The 11,410-nt window shown below is 41.8% G+C and overlaps 3 protein-coding genes across 3 annotated transcripts; 1 reads left to right on the top strand and 2 right to left on the bottom strand.

Annotated features, from left to right (window-relative positions):
- Positions 1-691: 691 nt before the first annotated feature.
- LOC133111225 (histone H3) lies at positions 692-1,116 on the top strand. Its single transcript, XM_061221416.1, has one exon. It carries the CDS (start codon positions 706-708, stop codon positions 1,114-1,116), a length of 411 nt encoding a protein of 136 aa, XP_061077400.1. The 5' UTR covers positions 692-705.
- A 4,313-nt stretch (positions 1,117-5,429) lies between these two features.
- On the bottom strand, positions 5,430-5,804 carry LOC133111248 (histone H2B-like). The gene has a single exon (XM_061221435.1). The coding sequence runs from the start codon at positions 5,802-5,804 to the stop codon at positions 5,430-5,432; it is 375 nt and encodes a 124-aa protein (XP_061077419.1).
- A 995-nt stretch (positions 5,805-6,799) lies between these two features.
- Positions 6,800-7,121, bottom strand: LOC133111270 (histone H4). The gene has a single exon (XM_061221457.1). It carries the CDS (start codon positions 7,109-7,111, stop codon positions 6,800-6,802), a length of 312 nt encoding a protein of 103 aa, XP_061077441.1. The 5' UTR covers positions 7,112-7,121.
- Positions 7,122-11,410: the final 4,289 nt, after the last annotated feature.

Below are 11,410 nucleotides of genomic sequence, written 5' to 3'. Positions count from 1 at the left end.
CGAAAAGCTGCTATTTGGACGAATTCAATTTGGCTATAGTTTGTATTGCGCTTTTTGTATTTGTTTTTGCCGCGCTGTAAGCTAGTGCAATAATGATTTACAATCACAATATAGTCTCATGTCTCACTTTTATCTTGTAAATAAATTCCGTGACAATAGTCTGCCCTTCGACCTTCCGTTAACGGTCTCCAGCAATTATTTTAAATATGGTGCACTCAAAACCATGCTTTAGACATGCGATCGATTGATGTTATCATTGATCTACATTTAATACACCAGACATATGTCGGATATGTGTCTCTGTGTCATTACATCACATTTATACACGCATTATAACAGTTCTATACATTTTGTGTTGCGGACGTTTAAGGAATTTACATTATCAATCTGTCCCCCATCCCGCACTATTTCTGGTCGCTTTCCTCACGCATGAAAGACGTATTTGTATTTATTATTATTATTATTATTATTATTTATTTATTTATTTACTTTTTACTTATTTACTGACTTCAAGACGGTAAAAGAGAAGTTTCCATTTTTGTCGACAGAGGAAGTTGAAGAAACGATCCAATGGGGAATGAAGGCGGGGTCAGGGCCAATGAGGATCTGTAAAAGCCTATCCAATCACATCCGGGATGGTATGCTTTAAAGGCGCATGCCGGGATCAGAATGGGATTCCGAAAATCAGTACTCGATTAAGAAGCAATGGCAAGAACCAAGCAGACCGCACGTAAGTCTACCGGTGGCAAAGCGCCCAGGAAGCAGCTCGCCACTAAGGCTGCACGTAAGAGCGCGCCGGCCACAGGCGGCGTGAAGAAACCTCATCGTTACAGGCCTGGTACTGTAGCATTGCGAGAAATCCGCCGCTATCAGAAATCTACTGAACTTTTGATTCGTAAACTGCCCTTCCAGCGCCTTGTGCGTGAGATCGCTCAGGATTTTAAGACCGATCTCCGCTTCCAAAGCTCCGCTGTAATGGCTCTGCAGGAGGCCAGTGAGGCTTATCTGGTTGGTCTGTTCGAGGACACTAACCTGTGCGCCATTCACGCCAAGCGAGTGACGATCATGCCCAAGGATATCCAGCTGGCCCGCCGCATTCGCGGAGAGCGCGCTTAAGATGGTTTGAACACATAATCCAAAGGCTCTTTTAAGAGCCACCTCAGTACTCGTTAGAGCGGCAAATGTTTCCATGTTCTTTTGCCGTGTGTTTGTGTTTGTTCAGGTGGTCATGGTACGTTATGGAATCATTTGAACAGGATCCGGAATTATTTCTCTGGTGAAACCGTTGCTTACTGTAGCCAACTTCGTCTTATGGTACCGTATCCAACGTTGGTGATTTTGATTCGATCATGTTTTCGTACTTCCATATAGATGGCATTTATCGTATGCCATTAATAAACTCAATGAATGTACTCGCAGGCCATTCACTTCCCTGGATGCATGACAATCTCGTCATTTCAGCTTCTTTACTTATTTTACTGTTTACATAAGCGTCAGCTAAGTAAAACATTGTACAGGAAGACAACAAGGCCAAAAACCAAGAGCGTTTATTAAGGTCAGACTGGAGAGACATTCAGTTTATTTCAATTACATTTTATTTGATGGCACCATAAAGATAATTTATTGAAATAAATAAAAACATCCCAATGTGAAGAAATCTGGAAAAGGAATCCAGGTAGACTGGGAGTCCATCTTCCACTGATTGGTCTGGTGTTACGGTAACGATTGAATAAGTGGTAACAGAAATGTAATGAGGGATTAATCAGCAAATAATAAAATATGTTGGGCAGTTTACAGTCTGAGGTTAAACAAGCTGGTAAAATGATCCAATGGCGATGGAGCAGTCTGTGAACTCAGGGTGGAGAAAGGGGCAGGAGGCATAAGAAAGATTTGAATTGTGTGCCAAAAATTCAAACTTCAAAAAAACTGTTGCCCGCCTTTCATTTTAACATTGCAGTATTTATTACAGTGAACATAGATGTATAATTTATCATTTTGCATATTGACTGATTAATCAAGAAAGGCAGGTTCATCTGACAAAAGGCTTCAGAGGGCCCATCCAGTCAGTACAGTCACAGGCTGAAAATATATGTGCATGTATATGTATATATATGTGTGAATATAGGCTATGTTCACCACTTGTATTTAAATGTTTTTATGTAGTAAATGTTGAATAGTTCTTTCTTTGTTTTGTTGGACATCGTAGTCCTAAACAGGAAAATAATGTTTCTTTATTCAGCGCCACGTCCTCTGACAATATGAAAAAAACTAATCCATTTCATTTGCTGTGAAGCTGTAGGACCGCTTCTTTGGTGGAGCGTTTTGCTTGTTGATGCGCTTTTATTAAAAACATAATCAGAGAAAATAGTGAATTACTCCAGTAATGTGATGGTGCTTCTGGCAAATTAATCCTGATGGCAAAGTCATTGACAACGCCTTGACAACGATATGAAAATAATGTAAATAAAACTTGACATGCCAAAGAAGGCGTACTACCAGGTGGCGTAGTGGGACAAGGTGTGATAGGCTACCACAATCTGAGGTGCCGTGTTCTTGCACCTATTTGGCGAAAATGATATATATGGTTGGATAAGTTATTAATATAATTAAAAACTTACCAAGTTCCCACCAGTCGTGATAAATACAATATTTGTAAGTATTCCTGCAGTGTTTTATTCATAAAGAACACACTCAGACACTGACGACACTGATGCAAGGTGTCTTGCTCCAGGACACTTCGACACAGCCCAGACGGGGGATCGAACCGGAAACCCTCCGACTGCTCTTACTGCCTGAGCCATGTCGCCCCATATAAATGAATCCAGGTGATTTTTATTTTGCTCCAAAACCAAGAAATTCTGCTTTTCATAGGAAACGTGAGTGGCTCTTAAAAGAGCCTTCGGTTTTATTTGTTGCATCACAGGTTACTTGGAGCTGGTGTACTTTGTGACGGCCTTAGTGCCCTCAGACACTGCGTGTTTGGCCAACTCGCCTGGCAGCAGAAGGCGCACTGCAGTCTGGATCTCCCTCGAGCTGATGGTAGAACGCTTGTTGTAGTGAGCCAAACGTGAAGACTCACCAGCAATACGTTCAAAAATGTCGTTGACAAATGAATTCATGATGCCCATGGCCTTAGATGAAATGTCAGTGTCAGCATGCACTTGTTTCAACACCTTGTAAACGTAGATAGCGTAGCTCTCCTTCATGGACTTTCTGCGTTTCTTTCATCCTTTCGCAGTAGTCTTGGAGACGGCTTTTTTTTTAGCCCTTTTTTGGCGCGGATTTTACTTGCTCAGGCATTTCACATGGTAATGTAATGATCCTGTCCCGTAATTCAAGCGTTTGCCCAACGATCTATGCAAATCTGCATGCGCTTTTTACCGATGACGTCAGACCACTTCTTATTGGAAACTGTTTGTCCACGACAAACCATGTACAAAATGTATTGGTTGAATATGGCGGGTTATACAAAACGAACGGCCTTCTTCCTTTTGAACAAAGGATTTGCACTTTTTAAAATCCGCTTGCCATTAATTCTTACACTTAAAAATGTGTATGAATTCTTCATGTAGATTACTTTGCGGTTACCTACATTCTAATCAAGGTACATTACACTCTCCCTTTGAGCAATACTTTGCTTTAAACGATGTTCACATAAAAACGTGAACATTTTTGCATCATGCCTGTGCCGCCCAAACAATCGGCAACACATATATGAATCCCAGCAGGGGTTTTTCTAAAAATGTTTGTTTGGTTCATGTTAGCACCACGCATTTAAATCTCACGAGGTACATTGGCTAGAAGTGTCTCTTGGTGGATTTCATTGCTGCAGTCAAACGGATACTTATACCACAATTGCTTGTATTTTTTAAAGAGCGTTATCAATCGTTATGCAATTACGATCCATTTTCAATCCAAACATCTTAAATCATATCAACATCATTGCACATACTACGTTATTTGAATACAATGCATTTTATTTACACATTCAAACGATGATGTTCACCATATCCACGAAGCCCTGCGTAAGTTTAATGCGCATCTTATAATATGCTTGTAGCTGTATCAAAATCAAAATCAGACTGCACTAATGAACAAGCTGGTTCCTTCAACGCTCTCGAAAATGTATGCTAAGAGTGTATCGATATATATGTATGCACAACATATAATCAATATATCATATGTAAGCTGTTTTTATTCAATTGAATGAACCTAGAACCTTTTTATAACCGAGCTTATGAAAACGCAAGAAACCACAGTGTACACTGTCGAAAAGAGAGCAAAGACTGCAAGATTAAATAATTACGTTTAGTCACTTAGAAGAAAGTAGTGATTAGATGTGTAGTAATATATATTCCATGATTTATTTGATGATTAATGTATATCTTCTATTATGTCACTGCTGTTCAGTTTATACTTTCTATGACTTACTTTTATTTTCACTGATGTCTATCATATAATTTCTATAAGTTCTATGATTTGACTGATGCTCAGTACATCTGTATACTCTTTATGACTTATTACTGATGAATATTGTTGTTAGAAATGCATAAGTGACCCACATGTAATCCAAAGTTAAGTAAAATGATTAATATGAGGTGGAAAGCACCAAAAATGATCTATAGGTCGTAGAAAGTTCTGGAAAACACTATAGAGTGAATAGCACCGTGTTTCTTATATGTTTTTCATGTTAATGATTTAAGTTTATTAGAAGACACAGCCTATAGCACAAGATGTATGTAAAACGATCCTTCTTTGTTTTGGGAATCAAGGGGGAAATTCGCCACAATGTTTTCAGGACTGAAAAGTAAATATCTGCAACATAGCTAAGTCATATGATGGTTTTTAAGAAAGCTATTGGTTGTACTGATAAGGATTGTGCATAAAAAGAGAGTTTTGTCTGTTATTCAAGGTTGGAAATCTGAGGATTTGAACTGGCTATTGTGCACGTGTGCTACAATAGTCAAATTTTCTGCAGATTTTGCTGTCGTGGGATCTTTTCACTTCCTGGACTTGTTTTACAACTGATTGGAGATTGGACCTTGAGAGCTACGGTTTCCTAGCAACGACATGGCCTACTAGTTTTTTCCATAACATTTGTTATTGTATTTATGCATCGCCATACACCAACGTAGACTACATTACTTCTACCCTGCCTTTGCCGCCCATAATTAAGAACGCCCAACCAAGGAGCACTACTTGATTCCACATAAGATCAGACTTGCTTGGGGACCTCCTGCATGTGTATATGACCAGCGCACCAAGTAGCGCAAAAATAATACAAAGCAGTTACCGTGCTGCCTTTACAATAGCTACCGATAGGATTCCAACAAAACCCAACATATTACAGAATAGAGGAAATTCTGCTTTTCATAGAAAACGTGGGTGGCTCTGAAAAGAGCCTTTCGTTTGATTTGCTGCATCACAGGTTACTTGGAGCTGGTGTACTTTGTGACGGCCTTAGTGCCCTCAGACACTGCGTGTTTGGCCAGCTCTCCTGGCAGCAGAAGGCGCACTGCAGTCTGGATCTCCCTTGAAGTAATGGTAGAACGCTTATTGTAGTGAGCCAAGCGGGAAGACTCACCAGCAATACGCTCAAATATGTCGTTCACAAAGGAGTTCATGATCCCCATGGCTTTAGATGAAATGCCGGTATCAGGGTGCACTTGCTTCAAGACCTTGTACACGTAGATAGCATAGCTCTCCTTCCTGGACTTCCTACGCTTCTTCCCTCCTTTCGCAGCGGTCTTGGAGACGGCTTTCTTTGAACCCTTCTTGGGCGCAGACTTCACGGTCTCAGGCATCTTTCCACAGACGAAAAAACGAATAGTCCCGATAAAAACCGTTCGTCTGCATTATAAAAGCTGTGTATGCTAATATTCAGGCCCTTCTTGCGAGCGACATAAGACTGGTCCTCATTGGTGGCCGCTCGTAGACCACATTTTGCAGTTGACTCTATTGGCTGATCCTTAAAGGCCGTCCTCCTTCGGAACAAAGGAACTGTCTTCTTTATAACCCCGCGCCTGCGATTTCCTTACATTTATTACATTGGATGAATTCGAAATATTTTTTCAGCTATCTGCGTTCTAAGTAAAGTATATTACATTATCACTTCGAGCAATACGTTGCTTAAAACAATGGTCACAATGTTAATTTTTGCAACTTATCTCTGCCGCCCAAATATAAATGTCAATCATAAAGCTAAACAAACGTGAAGGGTATGTTTAATATACAACATGCATCTTTGTATTTAACATATTTTGCATCTGCTTGATTTTGTACAGCCTTGCGGATTATGTCGAAGACAAAAGTGCGATTATTTCATCCACTTCCATTGAAGGCACCTTGGTGTAGCTCAGCTACTTCCCTAATACGCACAGCGAGATTAAGGCCTTGTAGCAGATAAGGATACCGGGACAAGCACCTTCAGATTCAAAAGAAAATGTTATCATTAAAGTCCAACTTAAAGGACTATTTAATGGGCATTTCGTCTTTAATCTACGGGTAACGCACCGGTCTTTGGGCGAGCCTGGCTAGAAACGAGAACGTATTGGTAGCCTACACGCTACGGTATTTTAACAAAGACTATCGGTAAGAGAATCTCTATATAGCGGATTGCCTTTTCCAGAAATCTGTGCATATGGTAGTAAAGCCTACTACATTTTAAAGACCTATATAGACGTTATGAATCAATAAACGGACACAAAAGACGCAAGGAAACGCTACTTTTCATAGAAAATGTGGGTGGCTCTGAAAAGAGCCTTTGGGTTGTTCCAGAACGGAGTTGCCGGTCAAGGTTTTACCCACCGAAACCGTACAGAGTGCGACCCTGACGTTTCAGAGCATAAACTACATCCATAGCGGTGACGGTCTTTCTCTTGGCGTGCTCAGTGTAGGTGACGGCATCGCGGATCACGTTCTCCAAAAACACCTTTAGAACTCCACGAGTCTCTTCGTAGATGAGACCAGATATACGCTTTACGCCTCCACGGCGAGCTAAACGACGAATCGCTGGCTTAGTAATGCCCTGGATGTTATCACGGAGAACTTTGCGATGACGCTTAGCGCCTCCTTTCCCCAGACCTTTTCCACCTTTGCCGCGCCCAGACATCCTTCCAAACAATAGCACAGAAAGTACGATACCAACGAATAAATGTGCACAAAGACGACCTGATTGAAGGCAGGATCAGCGAAGAGGCGGTTCTACATAAAGCCCGCCTCCAGCAGGCCAAGCCTTCCGAGTATTGGGGGGATTTAACTTAATACCAAATAAGCCGCTTGAATAAAAAATAGGATAAAATAAAATAAAAAATCTTTTAATCAACAGGACCCAAAATGGACTTATTTCTTCACTGTTTTTCGGACTTTTAATCCACCTTTGTTTCTTTGTATTTGATATTGATTTTGCTAAAAATGTAATTGTAATGTTTAGTTGTTCTTATTTTGTAATAATTTGTTCCAACTCTTTTTCTTAAAGTTTGTTTTCATTCTTTTGATGTCTTGTTCATTAGTTTAAGTGTCTGTTTAAATCATTATTTTGACTTATTGAGTGTTTTAAATTGTAAAGAATTGTAAAAAAACAAACAAACAATAAAACCACAACAGGACCCATAACGTATGCTTCACAGTTTCTTAAAATTATGCTGCCTTCCATTTACTGTCGGAGGTAGGAGTTTCCCAGTTGAAATTTCCACCTTCCCTCCAAGCGTTCCAGGTGCACGACGCCACAAAAAAATGTCCGATCCTGAAGTGTTGTTGTTGATTGGCAAGTGTATAAGCACATGAACTTTCCGCATTCTGCACTGACACAACAGCAAAAAATATACCACTCTCAATCTGGAAAAAATGATATATTTTCGAATGGTTTTACGTGTTTTTCTTTATTTTTTATTTATTTAGTTCCCCGATTTGCGTTGGCTGATAAGTAATTTTCTGTATCCTTTCATTTTAGGGTATTTGCGGATGGCCAGGTCGATTGAGCCATCCAGGTTTTGAGGGAGATCGCAAGTAGTAAGTTCCTCCTTAATAGGCTCAGACAGTCCATAAAGAAATACATCATACAGTACTGTGCAAAAGTTTTAGGCAGGTGTGAAAAATGCTGTGAAGTAAGAATGCTTTCAAAAATAGAAATGTTAATTGTTTATTTTTATCAATTCACAAAATGCAAAGTGAGTAAACATAAGAAAAATCTAAATCAAATCAATATTTGGTGTACTGAGAAGTACTGGTGCTGGTGCTGTTTAGAAGGCAAAAGGTGGTCACACCAAATATTGATTTGATTTAGATTTTTCTTCCGTTCATGCACTTCTTCTGTTCATGCATTTTGTTAATTGATAAAAAATATTACTATTAACATTTCTATCTTTGAAAGCATTCTAATTGTACATCATTTTTTCACACCTGCCTAAATTTTTTGCAAAGACAAATGCAAGCTGATATTGTACAACCGCAGAAACCAAAATACAAGATACAAGGGGATACAAAATATTTGTACTTGCTGACTGCAATGGTATCATGTACAATTTTAAGGTGTACACAGGCACAATCTCTCCAGTTGAAGGGAAGCCAGCTACTGGTGCCATTTCAGTATAGTTCTGCAGCTGGCATCCATCATTCCAAGTAACCAGTTTTTCAAACTGTTCTACAATAACTGGTTCTGTAGCATTGACCTGCAAGTTCAATTTGAGAAAATGAAAATCCGCAGCTTGAAATCAAATTGGTTGCCAGGCTGCACCTTGAAGAGAGAGAGACGAAACATGATGATGTGTACCTGAGAGCACTTAAGTGGCATGACAATCATTCAGTGACTCTGTTGAGCACATACAGTATTTTCCATATGATGGATGTCACAATGGTGGAAGCATGGTTGCTCTACAGAAGGGATTCTGAAGGAGCAACAACTTATTTGAAATCCTATTTTGTGCAATAACATATGAGGACCAACACTGGTGGAATAGGTAAACTTTTCTTGTGACTTTGAGATCCCTCAGTTCCAGCAGCCGAACAAACGAAACAAAATCAGAAAAGAAAAGCTAGCTCTCATGTAGAGCCTGCCTTCACAGTCTTGGAAGTCCATACTTTCTGTCACTGGGCAGCTAAACTGTTTATCAGTTTAAACAAACAAATCCAAATCATAATCCCAAATCATAGTAGAGAAGTACAATTTCCACGAAGCGCGTGTAGCTGTTGAAGGCCGTCTGACTGGAGTGTATACGTATCTGATTCTGTTTTACTAAGCGCATCAGTAATAGATATTAAGGAAACCTTGTGAGTTTCTCTAGCTGTGCTAGTTTTGTTAATTTCCGTGTTGTTAGACAGCTATGCAGTGTTTGTTATTAGGTACGGAAAGTTTCACCCAGCTGTCTGCAGTTTCATTCGTTACTGTTATTCTGACTAGGTGATCAGAATCAGTTAGACACACTGACCACTGCAATTGTTTCAATTTAGCAATCTAACATTTATCCTATTTGATAATTAGCAGGTTGTGTCGGCGTGCTCAGAGCGATGCGTCGCTTCCTCCAAGTTCGTATGTGTCAGCTCCCCATTACAGTCTGCTCTCTCCCCATTACAGTCTGCTCTATCCCCATTACAGCCCATTACAGTCTGCTCTATCCCCATTACAGTCTGCTCTCTCCCCATTACAGTCTGCTCTATCCCCATTACAGTCTGCTCTCTCCCCATTACAGTCTGCTCCCTCCCCTACAGAAGGCACTTCCAGTAACGTGGCCCTCCACGGCGACGGAACCCCACCAGCCTCTGTGATAACTTCACAGCTGCAGGGGGGCTATGGTACTGCCAGTCTGCCATGCGAAAGGCTGACTTCATTACTGGTTATGCCTCCCTCCTGTCCCTGCAGTTCCTTGCCCTCACTGAGACCTCGATCACACCAGATAACACCGCCAGCCCCACTGCCCTCTTATCCTCCTTCTCCTTCTCACACACCCCCCGGCCCTCTGGCCGTGGTGGTGGCACTGGTTTGTTGATCTCGACTTCCTGGAAATTCTCTGTTTCCCCTCATTGACTTATCCCTATCCACCTTTGAATACCACTCTGTCTCAATCACCCACCCTGTTAAACTCTATATTGTTGTCGTTTATCGTCCTTCAGGTCCCCTGCAAAGTTTCCTTGATGAGCTTGACACTCTACTCAGCTTGTTCCCCAAAGATGGCACGCCACTGATCCTCCTTGGAGATTTCAATATACACTTGGAAGCCTCCCAGTCTACTGCCTTCCTACCACTACTCCACTCCTTTGACCTCTCCCCCAACCCACAGGGCTGGAAACCTTCTTCACCTGATTTTTGTGAGGAACTGCTCCTCTTCTAACCCCACTGTTACCCCTCTGCACATGTCTGATCACCACTTAATTTCCTTCTCCATCCCCATTGCTCCCCTGCCTCCCTCCCCTCCTCTTACCCCCTCTGCTACAGTCCACTGTAACCTCTGCTCTCTGTCACCCTCTTCGCTTGCCCCCAGTGTCACTGCTTCTCTCCCTCCTCTTGAATCCTTTTCCAATCTACCCACTGACTCAGCATCTTCCACCCTCCTTTCCTCCCTCTCCCCAGTACTTGACTCTCTCTGTCCTCTTGTCTCTAGGCCTGCTCGATCTCTCCTCCCAGCCCATGGGTTTCCAACATTCTACGTACCTCCAGGGCCAACCTACATGCAGCTGAGTGGAAGTGGGGGAAATCGAAGGACCCATCAAATCAATGGAATGAGCTGCCTCTAACCAACTCTCTTTCTTCTTCTCACAGAATCAGCTGCTGGACCCCCACCAGTCCGGCTTCAGACCTGGCCACTCTACGGAGACCACACTCCTCTCCATTAATGAATGCCTTCAGGCTGCATGACCAGCCTCCCTCACCTCGGTCCTGATCCTTCTTGACCTCTCTGCAGACACGGTCAACCACTCCATCCTCCTATCCTCCCTGGAATCTACAAGGATCTGAGGCACAGCCCTAGCCTGGATTAAACATTAACTGATTTCTCCACTACGGGATACCACAGTGACCTCATCCCCCAGTGCAAGAAGGTGATGGACAACAGGCTGTCCTTCTCCAAGAACATCGCTACGGTGACCCAGGCACCTCCCCCTCGCCGCACCTGAACATATCGCTCACGACTGCTGTCTGTTCTGGCCCCATGGTGGTGGAATGACCTTCCTATGGATATCAGAACAGTCTCTGACCACTTTCAAGTACAGACTGAAAATTCAGCTCTTCAGGCTGCACCTTTCCCTCCCTACCTCACAAAATTTTACATTACATTACAAGGCATTTAGCAGACGCTCTTATTATCCAGAGCGATGTACAATGAAGTGCAGATCAAACACAAGTACAAGTGTGAAGAGGACCTGAGAGGACAGTACAGTTCCGAATCCTAGCGTGACCATACAGCTACAATTGGAACCC

The sequence above is a fragment of the Conger conger genome, chromosome 15 (genome assembly GCF_963514075.1).
Source record: "Conger conger chromosome 15, fConCon1.1, whole genome shotgun sequence".
NCBI lineage: Eukaryota > Metazoa > Chordata > Actinopteri > Anguilliformes > Congridae > Conger > Conger conger.
The sequence above is the reverse complement of the archived record's forward strand: the minus strand, read 5'-3'. Positions and strand labels throughout refer to the sequence as shown.

Bases quoted from the DNA above. Each gene is read 5' to 3' on its own strand.
- LOC133111225 (XM_061221416.1), top strand. From the start codon at position 706: ATGGCAAGAACCAAGCAGACCGCACGTAAGTCTACCGGTGGCAAAGCG.
- LOC133111248 (XM_061221435.1), bottom strand. From the start codon at position 5,804: ATGCCTGAGACCGTGAAGTCTGCGCCCAAGAAGGGTTCAAAGAAAGCC.
- LOC133111270 (XM_061221457.1), bottom strand. From the start codon at position 7,111: ATGTCTGGGCGCGGCAAAGGTGGAAAAGGTCTGGGGAAAGGAGGCGCT.